At 42.5% G+C, this 17,896-nt stretch overlaps 1 protein-coding gene across 5 annotated transcripts in view; it reads right to left on the bottom strand.

The window, feature by feature from the left end:
* Positions 1–490: 490 nt before the first annotated feature.
* The window catches only part of LOC115399856 (Kv channel-interacting protein 2), an 84,898-nt gene continuing 67,492 nt past the window's right edge, over positions 491–17,896 (bottom strand). For 3 of the 5 annotated variants that reach the window (XM_030107492.1, XM_030107491.1, XM_030107490.1), the window contains exons 2-8: positions 3,683–3,807; positions 3,436–3,505; positions 2,963–3,033; positions 2,680–2,787; positions 1,456–1,560; positions 1,272–1,334; positions 491–921 (exon numbers count right to left, since the gene is read on the bottom strand). In XM_030107492.1, the coding sequence (XP_029963352.1) occupies positions 874–921; positions 1,272–1,334; positions 1,456–1,560; positions 2,680–2,787; positions 2,963–3,033; positions 3,436–3,505; positions 3,683–3,807 (590 nt within the window). In that variant the 3' untranslated portion in view covers positions 491–873. Of the gene's footprint in view, positions 922–1,271; positions 1,335–1,455; positions 1,561–2,679; positions 2,788–2,962; positions 3,034–3,435; positions 3,506–3,682; positions 3,808–5,068; positions 5,168–8,019; positions 8,154–17,896 lie in introns of those variants that run through there. The other 2 variants (XM_030107488.1, XM_030107489.1) reach the window with 2 other exon arrangements.

The raw sequence follows: 17,896 nt of genomic DNA, 5'->3' as shown, positions 1-17,896 counted from the left end.
CCACTGGGGTCTTACACAGGTAAGATAGATGACATCTCTTTCTGATACACATGCACACACACGTACACAAAAGGGTGAGGCACCTGTGAATGGCTAGGAACAGCGGACAAACGAGCAGACTTTGGAGTATCTCTGTAAATACATATTTAGATATTAGTGACATCATGCGATATTGAAAATCAGTTCCTCGTGGAAAATGACGCCTTCCGTCGTCCGTCTGTCAAAACGGGCTCTCGTGGATCTCATTCATTGACTGCTCCCTCGGGAAGTGTCTTTCTCTCTCTCGTCCGCCAGGTGGCCGTAGATTCGTTTCTATTTATATAGTTGGGGGTAATAGCAGCACTGTTAAACGGCTTCAGGGAGGTGTTGCCCACACGCGCTGAGGCAAATCCAAATCTAAGCCATCGCTGAGAAAAGGAGGGAAGGGAACCTTAGGTGGAGCGACTTCCTCCCTTCTGAGTCCAGCCAGAGGACGCCGTGACGGTCCGTCAGGAACCGTAGCAAATCCGAAACGAAAACAGGTGGGGCGTGCTGAATGTGCCGGTGACCGTGAGCCTACTGCTCGCCTTTGTCTGCATCTCCGGGATAAAACTAAGGTTCTGCATGATGAGGATGGGAGTCGGGGAAGCTCCAGCGTTGCTTGGAGAAATGCCACTGGGGAGTCCAGGAGGAGGGCGAGGACCTCTCTGTTTCCCGCCCAATTCACAGCTCTCAGGATAGACGCAAGCTCGCAACTCAAAATGACCACACGCTCACACACACACACTCACACACACACACATACACTCACATACTCTCTTTCATGTTCAGTCTGGATTCCTCTTTCACACTCAGTGCCCTCCTGGGTGCCAGTGTCCTCACAGGCTCAGAGTTTTAGATGACGTTGTCAAACAGCTGCATGGACTGCATGATGTTCTCGTCCTGGATGGAGACATAAGGCTCGGGTCAGAAGATGCACCTCTGTTCTGGTTTAACCCAAATACCTTACACACTGGGAATAGTCTTGGCCTTTTATCATAATTTAGCATGTTTCTCGAGCCGTCTGTGCTTCATAAAGGGTTTAAAAACTCACCAAGAATAATATTTAAAGCCTCTCAATAAACACAGATTGATGACTTTAAGGCCTGGTGCAGAGATTCTCTGCAGAGTGACTAAAAACCTTTTAATAATTGAAGCACAGTCCTTATTTTAGCAACATGTGCAATGTAGTAATAATGATAAAAATGTTTCAACAATCCTTTAGGATTTCAAAATCAAGTTTTCCATCTTACCTTTTTGCATGATTCGATAAACTCCTCTATGGTGACCACCCCATCTTTATTCCGGTCCATTTTCTGAAAGAGAAACAGCAGCCAAAGTCTGACTTTATTTTCTTTCTTATATTTCTGTAAATACTATTGCTGTGTTTTGACTTGTACTTTAGATGATAAAAATGAAAACCCTGCAGGGTTTGACCTGAAAGAAGCTCTCCACGTGTTCCCTTGGGGCATCGTCCTGCATCGTGGGGTATGTGTACTTCCCCATCATGTCATAGATGGACTTCATGATGTCTAACATCTCCTGTACAGTTCAGGGCAAACGGGAAAAAATAGAATGTAGGTCAAAGGCACAAAAAAATCCCAGGCCTGTCACAGAGAAACTTAAAAAAAAACAAAAAAAAAAACAGACAAGCAAAGACACAGCACATTCCTAATCTCTTTACTTTGCCTGAATAAAAATGTCCGATCAGTGTGCTGCAAACTGATATCTTAATTACTGAGCTACAAGAACTCAAGTATGTAAGATGAAATGGGGCTCTGCTCATCTGCACCACACTGAGTGATGACACACTGAAAAAACATTCCATAGAAAATACACACACGTGCATGTAAATGAGCACACACACACACACACACACACACACACACACACACACACACACACACACACACACACACACACACACACACACACACACACACACACACACACACACACACACACACACACACACACACACACACACACACACACACACACACACACACACACAGAGGTAACAGCGGCCAAACATATTGATTTGTAAGGAGTTGTTCAAAGGTCGCAGTGGTTAGTGCTGTCGCTGCCACTGAGAATGTTACAGGTTCAGACATCAGCAGGGCCTTTCTGTGTGGAGTTTGCATGTTCTGTGTGTGTGTCTGGATACTCCAGTTTCCAGCATTTGGCTCTAGTGCCCTGTGATCCTGAACAAGATAAAGCAGCATAGAGGATGGATGGATGGATGGATGGATGGATGGATGGATGGATGGCTGAGTTCTTCAACAGTTTGAGGGACAGAGGTAGGCTTCATCCATTCAGTTTGAAATCTGGAGACCCTCAACCTCCTGTCAGGAGACCTTCTGAAGAATGTGAGTGAGGTGAGAAGCCATTTTCTGTGCCAGTCTGATTACAAACGGCTCATAAAGAGTATGAAGAGACGGATGTAAGCCACATCGCCATCATGGCAAGCAATCTGGGACCTCAGCTGCAATGTCAAGATCGCCATATGAGTGTTATGTAAGCATATGTGCTGTATACCACAGGGTATGGTTAACAAACTGGAAAAGTTAAGGAGAGAAAAAAAATCATACAGTCTTAAAATACTGTTACATGATGGAGAAACTGACGATCTTCAGAGAAACTGTGCGTGGGGTGCGTTACCTCTTTAGTGATGCAGCCGTCCTTGTTCAGGTCATAAAGGTTGAACGCCCAGTTTAGCCGGTCGTTAATGGTCCCTCTCAGGATGATAGACAGACCGAATACAAAGTCCTGCGATAAGAGGAGCAACGGTGACGACACTCTTCTGACATTTCTTAAATGAAGTCAGCGACTGAAATCAAATCTTGATCACAATTTAATCTCTTGTGCGTTTTTGCGGATACAGTAGGCTACTGGTGGCTCATATCGGCTTTCATCACTCAAAAAGAGAAGGAATAAAGCTTACCTCGAAACTAACGGAGCCGTTCTTATTAGTGTCGAAGGCTTCAAACAGAAAATGTGCATACATACTTGAATCTGCAAAAGTGGAGATTTACAGTCACCTGTGTGCCCTCCCAGCATGAAGCGGAGCCTTTGAACAGCCAGGATTAGGAGCTATCTAAATATAGCGCGGATATAAATATAATTTCAAATACAACTGCAGGCGAGTAGTTAACATTTCATCAACCTAAATATCATGGAATGAGAAAGTGCTTTGCCTGTCTCCCGTGCACGTGCGGTTCAGACTTATAATGAGTTAATTAAATCCATTTCATTGTGATGATAAAACGCTGTGTGCCCTTTACCAAATCAATATCTGGTTCACATTTATTTTGAATATATATTAAGAGATCAAGATATTTTTTTAAAAAAAAGACTATGTAAATTTAGGCATGAACTCAGTTGGACTTCTTCAGGTTTTAAGGCCGGCGAACTCACCTCCCTGAGGAAAGAACTGGGAGTAAATGTTCTTAAAATTCTCCTCGTTCACCACACCGCTCGGACACTCCTGGGACACAGAAAGCGGGTTGAGAAAGCTCATTAATTCCCATCCAGCAAAGGAGACACACCAGGCTGTGTGGTCACATCAGCTCCAGCCAAACTGAAACAGCTTTTAAGTTCCACAACAAGATGTTTCGGGTTGATAATCTTCATGCACGGTCTGCTTCGCTCCTGCCAGACCTACATTTTTGAAGCCCCTGTAGAGGACTTGCAGCTCCTTCTTGGTGAACTTGGTCTGCTCCTGCAGCTTGTCCATGCTTTCAGGGCGATGGCACACGGTGGATAACTCAAAGTCATCTTCTACGCTGTCTGTGGAGGCAGAGAAACGTACGTTAGCAACCACTGCCATAATGAAATCCTAATCACTGGGAAAACCCCTGACCAGTGCTTCTGAAATCAGTGCATGCAGACCTCTTCACATACTGCTCATTGTGTATTTAAATATTGAAATATTACACAATAAAAGCACTGGGTATGTGTTTGAAACCTCACAGTCATTCAGTATTTAAAATATTTTGCTCAGACAACTCTATCCAGTTTATTCATATCATTTCAGTGTTGAAAGACCCGATCAGGTGGACAGCCTGGAAGGGGAAAGTGCTCAACCAGAACATACAGCACCATCACCCATCTCTGTGTTTTAAAAACTATTCAATTGAGTAATGTACAGTTATTCATTTGAAAGAAACCGGATGAAATTAAAACTCATTAAAAATAACCACTTGCATAATAGAAGGTTAAATTATATTTGAAAAAATATACAAATATTCAAAATGTACAAATGTTTGTGAAGATTTGTTCTGTGACATACTCAATAGAAATAGAAATACAAGTTAATCACAGTTTTCACTTATAACTACAGGTTACAAATACATCGAACATTAAAATGTAATTAATTTAATGCAAATTCAACTCTGGATTGAAACCATTCAACAGCTGACAGAGGTTCAGTTGTAGCCCTCATGAGAGAGAGCACTCAACTGAAAACTGTTGGAAGCATTGAGAAATGGTATTTCCTTCATTTGCAACAATTTTAATAGGTTCTTAATCTTACAAAAATATTCATGCAGGACTGTGTGGAAAGGAAATGAAGTTAGATTTCCATATGTTTGCTGTTTCTTGAAAACACCTTTGTTCTTCATCACAAACCAAAACATATAACATTAAAATAATCCTATAACTCGATGCCTTGTGAGAAATTCAAACACATTAAAGAGGCTGAGAAGATTAAGTTTATTTGTGAAAAAGGTGAGGAGGAGTGTTTTTTCAAAGACTCTCATCAACAGATATTCCCGTAGATCTCCACAGCATGGCACGCTTGCACATATTTCCCAGCCCCGGGTTACGCCACAGACCTAAAATCATAAAACACAAAGCCAGGCCTGACCTATTAGCTGCAATACAGAAGGTTTCAGACTTTGTGGAGTCTGCAGGCCAGCAGCCGTATTTATGTGTCTGGCTTTGTGTCCACGTGACAGCATCCCCGCCAGAAACGGTCCGATTTCCCCCACTCCCCGAGAGGTGTGTGGAGAAGACAGAAGGGATGTATAGAAAGAGAAGAAGCACTTGCTTTGACTGATTGAGGGGGCAGTCGTGGGGTTGCAGCACGGCAGCAGCTTGAGGAATCGCTGCTTTATGGTTTTTTTGCTTTGGTTGGTGGAAGGATTCCCTGCAATCGCCAACCATAGTGCAAAAGTTAGATACACACACACGTCTGTGATTTGCTTTGTTTTCAGACACACATGCCCACTACATGCAAAGAGCAGATGCCACAACAGACTGATTCATGCTGTTTTAGACGAAGTGGTAATTGCCTGCTAGCTTGGCTCAGCAAAGGGAGACCACCAGTCCCGCTTCAACAGGGGACAACGGCAGCAGCTTTCGTCGTGTCGCCGCGCCGCAGTGAGCGAGCTCTGGAGATCATACGCGAAATATAAAAACTGATGCCAACCGGAGTCCATCATGTCTGCCAGCTCAGCTCCAAACAAACAAAGTTCGTGCTTCACAGAGTGACACCGAAAAACAATGTGCAGCGACCTGCCTCTGAGTTTCCATGGAAACAGGCCCATAACCCCTTTTAGGGGGACCCCAGCAGTCTGATGAAGGCCACGATCACAGGAGCTCCACTATCCCACCTCTTAGTGCCTGTTGTCTCTCGTCCTGGCGCCGAGCCTCATTCTCAGCCAGATCAAAGTGAGCGCAACGTCCAGCTAATAACAGACTCATCCATCCAGCTGCAGTGAGCGGACCCCTCTTTCCCGGGGGGTCTATATGTGTGTAATCTTATCTAGTGGACCAATGAGATGCCATCTCTCCAGAAAACAATACTAAACATACCGTCAACTATTCCAAAAGACGTCTTTTGTATTCTTTACCAAATTTTACGACCCTGACCTGAAATCAACCTTGAAAGGTCACCGTTTCATCGGCTACAGCATCCATGAGTTTAATTTACAGTAAAGCAAAGCATCCCATCTGAGAATTTGTGCGTTGCTGATAAATAAATAAGCAGCCAGTATTAGAGACTTGTACTACTGGCCTAGACAGAGAGTGATTAAAAAGAAGCAAACAGAAACCACGAATCTTAGTTCCTTATGCTGCGCAACGAACACCGAGCCTGAAATACTTGTGAGGAAGCATGAAAGCAGAATCTGGTGGAAACTGTCAATAATTAGATGTGCCTGTTTTAGGACTGAGACACCTTTTCCTCTGTTGCTGTCTCACAGCCCTTTCCTCCATCTCTTCTCTTTCTTTATTTTTGTCCTTTGCTGCTGCTGAAACTTCTTCCTTGTTGTGACGTCTGAGTAAATGTGCTTCAGCTGTCATGGCCGAGTCTCTCTTGGAATAAACATATTTGATCACTGAAGGATTAACCTGAATTTGCACCAGAACATCTGTAGATCTATGCTTGTTTGTATCAATCTGCGGGTCTGAGTGGGAGTGACATGATCTATCCATTTTCCTCATGGTAAAAAATAAGTACTTCTGTGCTGAATACTGATGCTGCCTCTCATCAAAACACAATGCTATTGTTCAAACAGCCTTTGATGAAAATAAGCACCCATCATGCTTTTGGAAAAAAAATATGTTATCAATTTTTTTTTTCTCTCTCAAATCTTTGAAGTTAAAATTGTATTTATTCGAACAGCACTGACAAAAGAGACCAAAAAAAGAACAGAAATTCATTCACTTTGGCCCAAGTAGGCAGGAGAATACAAACAACCTGTGCCCTCCACCTGTGTTCTTCAGTTGTTTCGCAGCTTTACGACAGTCACAGTCACCATGCCGTGCCGTGATCGGGAAGCTACAGTTCAATAGTTTCCCCGAGGCGAGACTGACAGAGCAAAAAACAAAAACTATTTTTAGCTTGATAGAAACACTTTTTTGCAATGTTAAAAAAAAAAAAAAAAAAGCTTCAGAAAGTTATCAGAGCTGAAGTTATTTTAAATCACAGCAAAACCATGTAATCGTTTAACTGAGGTCAAGACAACCGAAAAGTAAATGACAGTTTTCAGTTCCAGTTTGGAAATGTGGACCAGCTGAGCAGGAGCAACACTGATTAACAGTCATATGAGAAATTCTGCTCCCCTACATGAAAAGACACAGTCATGCAAATATTAGCGTGAAATCAGAATTTCAATGCATCCACCTGATTTCAGTCGGTTCTCTGCAGGTCTGACTTCTCAAACGAGTCCTGGGGATGTTACCTGCTGTCGCCTTCTGCCTCTCCTGCCCCTAATGAGCGTCACACTTGTTTGGAGTTGGGAAACTCAAAGAAGACCCAAAAAAACCAAAGCTTAAAATCAGAGCAGTGTTCTTGAATTCCCCAAAATAAATAAATCTTGGTGTTTATTAAAAGCTTTGGCACTAATACACAAGTCAGGTTTTTAGTAGAGACTGTGCGTCTCAGGGAATCTCGGTGGTGCTGTAGTAACGGTATTTTCCTCAGGGGGTAACCTGTTGGACTTTCTCATTGATTTTATGTTATACTTCTTTTTATGGTTCCATGCTTTATTTATAAATAACACATTTGTTTCAAATTTATAGTATGCTTCAAGAACTTGTGTTGAATTATCTGCCGACGTGTCATTTGTCATGATTTTATTCAAATATCAGCTAAAATTGCTTTTGATCGACTATTTTCTCATGAGATTGGGCAACGATTCGAGCAATCTGGTTAAAGATGGAACAGAGGAAGGCACAGATACACAACTTCATTCATTTCATACAACCCTCAAGCATGTCTGGATACACACACACACACACACACCACTCACACAACACACAATATCTACACAGATGTCCTTGCTTCAACTTTCCCCTGCAGGGGAGTTGAACACCTCAAATAGCAGGAAAAAAACACTACATATAGAAAACTAGTTTAGAAAAAAGTGAAGCAATGCCGTTGCACACGTGCACGCATGCGCGCACGCCAACTGTCAGCTGAGTTTTCATCCTGCCGTGTTCCCCTCAAATCTTTCATTCCGACTCCCTCTGGTGCTCTCCCTCCGTCTCCCTTACCTTCCATGGAGAGGTCGATCAGCCCCAGAAAGTGCATCAGTTTGAGGGAGCTGCAGACCACCAGCAGGATGCCCACAGTCTGCAACCCCTCCACCTCCCATGTCTCTCGAAAGAACAGATACATCATTTAGCCCTTCTTCAAGTCTGGTCACAGAAAAAGAAGAAAGAAAAAAGAAATCCTTGGTTCGCCTTTGGGCAACCACGTCCACCCCCCCACCCCGCCCCCAGTTCCCAGCCAGGGATGCACAGTCGCGTCTCGTCCCTCGACTCCCTCCCCTCAGTCTCCCTCTACGTTCCGGCGTTCAGCCATCCCAACTCTCCGCCCGCTTTTGTCTCTCTGAAGGTAGATTGTTATTCTCCTCGTTTCTTCTCCAAGAGTGTGTGGCGGCGGGAGCGTCGGCCGGCTACGCCGCCCCCATCTCCTCGGTGGCCGTCAAAGGTTGTTTAAGTTTCCAGGCGAAGTTCGGACCATCCGCTGTGCGTCCTGGCAGTTTGGTGGCGATTGTTTTCTGACTCCCTCCAGCCCTCTCAAACTCTCTCCACTCTGTCCTCTCTCTCTCCCTCCCTCTCTCTCTCTCTCATTCTCGCCTTACCTCCGTCACTCTCCTCCTGCTGTGTCCCTCCCCATGCTTAATTGGGTCAGTGATGGGACTGAGTGAAGGGAGGGAAGAGGAGGGGAATGAGAAATGGAAACGGGGGGGAAAGGATGGAGGAGCGCTCCTTGTATGTTAAGTGGGCAAACACAAAGAGGGAGATGTAGAAAAGACAGATGAAGGGGGCGCGCCGGGAGAGGAACGAGGAAACGAGGGAGCGTTGAAAAGGACGGAACACGAAGGACAAAGACTGAAAAGACAACCGGGGGAAGAATCAGCACCATCGAATTCAAAGATGAAAAGTAAATCACAAATAATTAGCAGGCGAGAAAAACAGAAATCCTGAAAAGAAGGAGAAGAGGAAGAGCGATGGGAGGGAGAAGGAGAACAGCGATGACAGGGAAGTGAGGCGTCTGACCCAGCAGCGACTGTGGACAAACTCACAGATGTGGCAATCTCCCATGAGTGTAAAATCAACACACGTGCGGACCCCAACACATGGCCTGGAGGTGAAATCTGGCTATAAGATGCATTGCATATGCAATTCGGGGCAGTAGGGAAATACTTCAGTTGGGATGAAATACATGGCTGCCACATCTGGCACAGCTGATATGTTTTTGCTCAGACACAAAATCTCTGAAGAATTTGAGCTGAAAAATAGCGCAAAACATATCAGGAAGGTGTATTTGGCAAAGACTTTGGAAATTTTGATATAATACTAGAAGCGTTTCATTAATGGCGAAAACACACAACCCTTTGAGAAAGGTGACATTTATCTGCACTGCAGATGACCCACTACAACACGCCGGATCAGGACTCGGTTCAATGCTGACCTTATTACTATAACCAGATCCAATACTGGCTGTGATGTGGCCAATCCACATTAACATTGATTTTTTTTTTTCTATCACTCTTGAAATAAATTAAGCACTTGCAGTTAGACTGAGGTGACCCCTCGTACTAGTGTCACAGAAAAGTGACTGTAATAAATAAAAGTCAGCTTTTAAGCACAAGAAAAACAAAATGATGGCATCAGGGATAGAGCAAAGTGTTAGAAATTACCTTTAGAATGTCCCATTTAACTTTACTGACCTCTAAGTTTTTAAGAGCAGAGAAATTATTCAGTTCTGATGAAAAAAAAAAAAAAAAAAAATTTGGCTTCAAATAAATTTTATGGTTATGGTTTGTTTTCTGTACAGGCTAGTTAAAACACAAACTCCAGGTTTAATCATGGCGGCATGCAGATCTGTCCTCTGTCTGTCAGTCTGTTGAAGTGTCCTTCAGCATGACAATGAACCCCAAACTGCTCCCAACGGATAAACGGAGCTCCTTCCATGGCAGCCATGTCTTGATGTGTGAGTGAGAGCTACGAGCAGCTTTGGGTGCAGATAAATCAGGGGAAGAGTGTTCCATCAGTGTGCAGTAATGTGCATATTGCTTTTTAATTGACAGCGAGTTGTTAGCATGGTGTGGGTCAGTCTGATTCCCTCAGTCAGTTCAGCTGAAGTTAGATCAGTTAGTAGAAGGTCAGGTAATCAGACATTATCAAAATGTTATTTTAATGGGAGACAGATGTAATTTTCAGCAGACATGGCTTTGACGGGATGCTGAAGGACTGGTAGTGTCTGCTGCTGGATGTAACTGAACATCAGGAGCATAAAAACTGCAGCAAGTGAGACTAAGATGAAGAGTTTTACAGTTTTACCTCAGCTGAAGTGAACAGTATGGACAAACCACATCTATTTGAGGTAGTCCGTTGTAACTGGTCAGAGGCTGACTGCCAATAACACCGGCGTTAGGTGACATAATTCCTCCCGACTGATTTGTGCGTGCACGCTTTGTGATTGATTGTTTGCGACGCAGTGACGCGCATTACGCTCTGTGGTGGTGTATAGTCCAATTGGGTTTGTTGTTAAAATCAGCTCCCATAAGAAGTGAAATTCTACACGGTGTGCATGTTGTGTAATCAATGGAGTGTATTAATTAACATATTAGACTCAGAGTACTTCAGGGACAAGGGGAAAACCTACATACCACAGGGGGAAAGTGCAAACTCCACACACAAAGGATTTTTAGCAAATGTGAGCCTTGAGGCAACGAGGCCAACACAATGCAACACAGTGCCCTCAAAAACTCAATGAATCCATAAGATAAATGACCCACAATCAAAAGATTAGTTCAAACTCTACCACTTGTTTCAATCATGTATCAAATGCTGAATGATTTTAATATAGAAAGTCAAAGTATTTGATGCATTCTTATGAATCACTCACTGAGTAACAGCCACTCAAGTTTTTATCGCTGCTCTCCTGCCAAAAGTAAAAAAAATGACACCACTTCAAATTAAAATATTCCACTGCCTTCCTCCTTTTGTTAAATCATGTCACATTTTCCGTCGATGAAACCTCGAAAGAACTCCCTCCCAGAACGCCAGGAAGGTGTGGACTGTTAATCAGATTCTCATGTTTGTCCTCAAGTTATCATTCTTGATCGGTGCGTGTGCTTCTTCATCCTGTCCGGTGCTTGTGGAGGCGCTGGGTCGGTGCCAGACAGAAAGGAACCAGAAGATGGAGAGGAAGGCAGAAGTGAAGCTGGTGGAGACACAGAGGCTCGCGGAGGTCCTGATCTGTCCGTCCGTCCTGTGATGAATGATTCTCACAGTCAAAATGAGACCCGGAGCCACAGTGTGGCTGCTGACACTTCTCAGAGCTGCCTTGAGGGACTCAATAACCTGCACTCAGTCGGAAGCAGACTCATGCTCACTTTGCTGCACAGAATCACAACAAACAGTGTAACTGCAGTGTTTTACAGCTCAACGCTCAAAGTCACAATCTGGACCCAAGGATGCTCAAAGTTAAAACCACTGATCGCTGTAATTTATTGCTCCAAACAGCACTAGATGGAAAAGAAGAGTGTTAGTAAATGGCGTGCATAGCCTTTTTAATTAGTAAAAGCTAACAAACCCTTATGTTTCTTAATATTTGAATAAATTTAGGGACACTTTAACTCGGTCTACCACATCAGCTCCTAAACATGCTGACATATTCAGGCCAGTAAACTCCGAAACACAATCTGAGTGAGTATAAGTCAAAATGAGGATGAAAGTGTGAGAGATCAAGGCTGATCGCACATAACTGTCACTTACAGTTCCATAAAGAATGAAGACGTTTGCCTTAAATTGAGACAGAAACGTAAGATCAATCTGTTCCAGGAGACAAGGGGAGAAAAAAAAAGATCCACCCTTTAACTTCTCTTCTTTCATAAATCTTTGCTCAGAGACGACACCTCTGTGATTTCCAGACAGTGTCTCCTGATCTTGCTGCTGTCTGTGGTTGTGGTTATGGTAACATAAAATGTGTCTTACTGTAGTGCTGAACTGAATGTAACCCCGGTGTGACAACAGATGATTCAGATGATGTCTAGACCCCACGGTTTCTCTAAAACACAGCAGCAGACTTCTGTTTCTGATTGCAACAATAAAACTCTTATTGCAACAATCAAATTGTGATTCGCAAGAGCTGTACTGCAGAGCTCACAGCATGACTGACGTACTGCCAGAGCCTGGACTGTGACTATGTGATCAATGATAGCCAGTAAATGAGAGCTTTGGTTCCAGTGAGACTCTCATTTCAAAAAGACGCAATATTCAGCTCAGGTTTCATTCGCACATAATTACGGTTTCGAGCGGTCATCAGTAAAGCGACGGTGCTCATTTTGAAAATCACTGTACAGTTAATAGGATTTTAAAGCTCATGAAAGGACGCTTCGCCAGCTGTGGACTGACAGCTGAAATTGGCAGTATTCCTACCTGTTTTTATCTCTGGCTTTTGCAGCTCACTCAACACTTGTCTTCCCAGCTTTTGCGGTTTTGCATGTGTTCGTTGCTACTGTTTCACACCTAAGGGTTTTTGAGCTTCTGTTTGTGGATTAAGACTTGGATCATGTTTGGCAAAAAAGATGCTCCCTGACCGAAAAGTGTAGAAACTACAAAGAAAGCAATATTATTAGGTGTTATATGGTCAACTGGCCTCCACATCAAAAGCAAATTGATGCTTCTCTGGACATGGAGATAAGATAAATAACATATTTACCATCAAGCTCTACCGAGGACACCTGTCACTTCAGATGTGACCTGCTACCTGCATTTAGCTAAAAAAAAAGGGAGATCAGTGCTTCATTTACTGAGAATCTGAGTCTGTGTGATATAATTAGCAGGCCAGTGGTGAGCTGACAAAACCACTTCAAGCCAAGTTCATCGTGACTTTCCACTGCTCTTTTATCTACTTATCACCTCCAAAGGTCCTGTCAGGGCAGAGGGAGTCCGTCAGGACTTTAAAAAAATATGCTGATGAACCACGGGAGCTTATTTTAGCCTAAACTCTTTACGGCTTATTCGCATGAGAAAGTGACAACTGAAATGCATCCCAAGAGACACTCTGATCTTATAATGATGACCTTATTTTGCTTGCATTGTAATCCACGGTAGATGCTGACATGAAAACACACACATGCACGCACACACGAAGTGAGTGCAAGAGAGAAAGAGAGAGATGGACTGTAATAAAACGTTAGATCAATCAGTCTTAGTTGATTAGTCTCCATGAGGCACAGTTTGCCTGCAGCCAGACACACCATGTAATTGAAATACCTCCATATTTAGATGTCTACCTGGGCAATTATTCCTCTCAAAACTGATTAAAATGTCTAAGGGAGAAAGAATTGAGAGCGCGTGTGTGTTTGTGTGTGTGCGTGTGTGTGTGTGTGTGAGAGAGAGAGATGAGACTCAGAGGAGGTCATTGACAAATGGGGCTAAAAATTGGCCAGTGTGTTTCCAATTAGATAAGTGAAATAAGAGAGCCATTTGCATAGATCATTAGGTTTTCAGGATATTTTTAAAACAGCAATGTGGAACGAAAACAGGACTCACTTCACTGGGTCCTTTCAGTCTAAGCTAAATGAATCTTCCAACACATAGAATGCACAAATTGTTTTAGAATATTTTACTTCACAGTGGAACTTTATAAGATTTATATATATTCCCAAACAAAGCATTACCTATTTCAAGTTAGTGCGCATAAATTTGTTAAATTCCTCTAGGGTGTCATTGTTCTTTCACTTCAGAATCACTAGATAATTGATATACAGTTCAGCAATAAATTAATCTTTCATACTTGTTTCTGGCGAAAATACTGAACATATGTTTTTCCAGTATTTTTTTTTAAACATTTTACTGTGAAATTTCAAATGTATACATTCTAGAAAGCAATTTGATAAAACTGAATGTTCATCGGATTGTCTAATCATAAAGAGAACACGATGCAGTGATGAAAATCAAACAGAACAGGTCTTGCATAGTAAAAGTCCTGATGACACACTGATGTAGATCCCTGACCTACCCACACTTCACACTGCAGTGATTAACTTCTACACCTGCAGAGGGCAGTAAAAGGTAGGACATCTGATTAGCAACTCACTATTCAACAGTGATGCTCATCTCTGGCCTCCCTTCATTTGAATTCAGCTCCAGAGACAGGTCAGCAGTGGGAAGTAATGAAAGATCACAAGCTATTAACAGTCTCCAACACCTGCGCACACACACAGACACACACACACACACACACACGTATATACAATGCAGCGAGGGAATGGAGTCAGATTTGCTGTTATGATATCGTCTAAGATCAAACCCACAGGGGGGTGGGGAAACAACGCTGGAGGTGTGCTGTGAAGTTTCCCTCGGCTCGGAGCTGCTGCGATGCCTTTCGAGTGCATCCTGGGTTTTTGAGTGGCGAGAGGCAGTCAATCCAAACAGGATTTGCATCGTTCGCAGCGATTCTCTGAACCCTTTTCCATCAAATAATAAACACTCTGCTAAGCAGTTTCCTGCCAGAGGCCAGATCAGAAAAACATCCTGATGGATCGATACTCCAAACAGGAAGAAAGGAAAGGGGGGAAAAAAAAAACAACAACAACACTCTAGCAGGTAACAGGGTTGAAATCTCAGCCCTCCTGTGATTTGGTTTCAGCTGGTGGAAAAAATCTTTCTGAAACAAAAAGATGACTACGACTAATCTTAATGGGCAATTACTGTCACTAAAACTATATTACTGTGAAAACTAACTACATGTCCAACTGAACAACGTGGTACTCTGTCAGGGAAAGCTACAGCGTTATGTTTAGGCAACCAGAATGACAGCATCCCATAGTTTTCTATAGTTGCTATGAGGCTGGGTGACTAATAACCACTGCCTGTGCAGTATAAATATTTGGCAGTAAGTCTTTTGTGTTCTTTTCACACTATATGCATCTAAAGAGGAAAGAATAAACAGAGATACTGATGACAGAGAAAAATCTGAATCTGTGATGGAAATAAAAGTCACTCACAGCCTCACCTCATCTCGTCTCTCAGAAACTACTCAGTTCACCGATTTAAATCTGTGTTTGGTTATAAAGGAAACGGTCATGTGGAAAACATTCTCATCTCACACAGCCATAAAAAATTCATAGTATTCATGTTTGAAAGTTCTGAAGGTCTCCTAACCAAGAGACACGAACAATCTAAATACCAATGAATAAAGGAGCTGTTCAAGGTAGAAATGGCTTCAACTACAACAAGTTTGCTTTGAACAATAAACAAGGATAACCAAACAAAAGTAACATTATGACTCAAAATGAATTAAAATAAAATGGGCAGTCTACAAATATACAGTTTTTCAGTGAAGTCAAGTGGCAGGATGATGGAAAGAAAGCGGAGTACCCGAGGAGACCCACACACAGGGAGAACATGCAAATCCAAGATAAAAGAAACTTCTGACAGTGTTCAACATTTCACATCCTGCCAAAAATAAGACGGAAACTAGACAAGCATCTACTTTTAAACTTCATGAAACGTTATTTTATCTCTACATGTTATTTGTTACTGTTGTTTTAACATTTCTTGATCGATTTTAATGTGAATGTGTAACCAGGTGGTTTATCCAAACATTTTCACTCTATTTTCAGTTTGGAAACTGTTTAGGGAGAAAGTGGCACAGATATGGTTGGTTTCATATTCTAAAAAAATATTTGGTATACTGCTGACAATAAAGAAGAGAGTATTGTGCGGCATCAAATTCAATGGCTCATATATAATTATTTATACTTTCGAAGTGATCTTTAATGGTCGCTTTACCTAATTTTGGAACATCTAAGACTTTTTAAAATCAATTCATGACGTTTCATTCCCAAGAAGTTTTCCGTTTTTCACTCTCCTTTATTATCTAGACCCACGTCTCTCCTTTATAGGCTGTCTTAGAAGATACATACATTAAATTTTCATAATTCATGACCACTTGCCTTGACTGGCTTCCCTCAATATTCTCATCGTTCCTAATGAATGGGCCAGTGTTCTTGACACTGCAGCTTTACCACAAGTAATGGCTGGGACTCATATTGAATGAGCAAAAACATCCTGCACAGAGGAAACTTTAGCATGATGCTACAGAAAAGTTACAATGCTCTAAAGTAGAAGTAATTTCTCATATTGAGCTGAGGTTACTTGTACTTGCCAACAACGGAGGACGAGCTGAGTTCAATGCTCACACTGATCATCTGGTAGGTCAACACTGCATGTGTCAGAAACTGTTTAATGTTTCCACATTTATTAAAAATGATAATAGATCCCCTCAGCCATGATTTATCTTCCAATTTAAACTTTCTGTATTTTCAATTTTGGAGCTTTTCAGGTTTTTGCCCTTCTCATAACTACTTTCAAAGCCGCCGCATCGCTCAGGAACGCTAGAAGCTGGGAAATATTGTCAGCATTCCTTACTTGTCGCTCTTGTTTCATAAATTCTTTCATGGAAAACCAAATGTAACTTCACGAAACACCAGAACATTTAGGGGTTAAGCTACTTTGAGAAAAATGTCTTCAGACACGATGCTAAGCTCTGCTAATGCAAATCTCTCACATTCTAATGAGCCAGAGACACTTTCAAGGACAGATTGTGTGTTTGTGTGTGTGTGTTCATTAGCTTGTTCTCAATGTTATCATCTGTCTGCAGACGTGTGTTAGATGAAGAGCAAGGGAACGTCAACCACTTCTGTTCTTTTATCCACAGTGCACCTGTCACACACACACAACACAACACAACACACACACACACACACACACACACACACACACACACACACAAAACAACTCGAAGGAAGTAAAGCCAAAGGAAAAGTAGATAGCAACAGAAGAGAGGGCGAGTGAGAGAAGCGGAGAAAAGGAGAGAGAAACAGGTAGCGAGGGATGAAGGGGGATCGAGAAAGAGAGCGAGTTGCGTATTAAATATCCTCTTGTCTGATCCTCCTGTGTCCCAGGTTCTCATCTTCTTACTGGCTGGCTATCAGAGGAGCAGAGGAAGAAAGAGCCTGGGACAAGGACAACAAGGACACTCTCCCTGCAGTTTTATTACTGTTTATAGTGTTTGCCACCGTCAGGATACTTGTTGTCTAAACTACTGAGAGGCCACAGCGTCTTTAAACCTGCCCTTGTTTCAACTTTGCCCAACGGTGTAGAATCTAAACCCCTGGAGGTAAACAACACTGTTTCTTTTAAAGCAATGGTTATCATGTCCACAATGAGTGTGTAAACCAGCAAATGTCTCATACAACAATATCACAAAGTGAGTCCGAAGTGACACACACACAGAGACACACACACACACACACACACACACACACCATTGTCCATTAGCCTGGCTAGCCACTGAAGGACAATTACAATGGAGGGTAGATGGACGTGCTTGGACACAAATGGGTCTTCTGCTGACCGCTATGCAATTTACCTGCACTTATCCCTCTCCTTCATACTCTCATCATACTGTCGCTCTGTCATACACACGTATATATGCATGTACACAAAACACACACACACTGTATAGCCAAGTGTCCCGGCAAATGCCCTTCTGAGCAGGAAAAATGATTTGTGGAGCCCGATTTTACACAACAAAGGGATGTTGTTCCGGAGTGGAGGTAAAAGTATAGCATTTACTGGAGACATCAGCATAGAAACATCAGACTATTATGATTTATTACTGAACATTCACAAAATAATAGCTGCAATATAAAACTGGAGGCATCAGTGAGCTATAACTGGTCTCTCAAAAATATGTCGGCTTTGATCAACACCACAATGGATGGACGGACAGACGGATGGATCTTGTCCAGAAGAACCTTTGGCAAAAATATTCCTCATTACTTCCTTAGTCATCAATCTTCCAAGTCTTTCAAGGCAATAAAGCCACTCGACCTGCTTC

Source organism: Salarias fasciatus, chromosome 13 (genome assembly GCF_902148845.1).
Source record: "Salarias fasciatus chromosome 13, fSalaFa1.1, whole genome shotgun sequence".
Classification (NCBI taxonomy): Eukaryota; Metazoa; Chordata; class Actinopteri; order Blenniiformes; family Blenniidae; genus Salarias; species Salarias fasciatus.
Note: the sequence above shows the minus strand (reverse complement) of the source record. Positions and strands in the feature narration are given on the sequence as shown.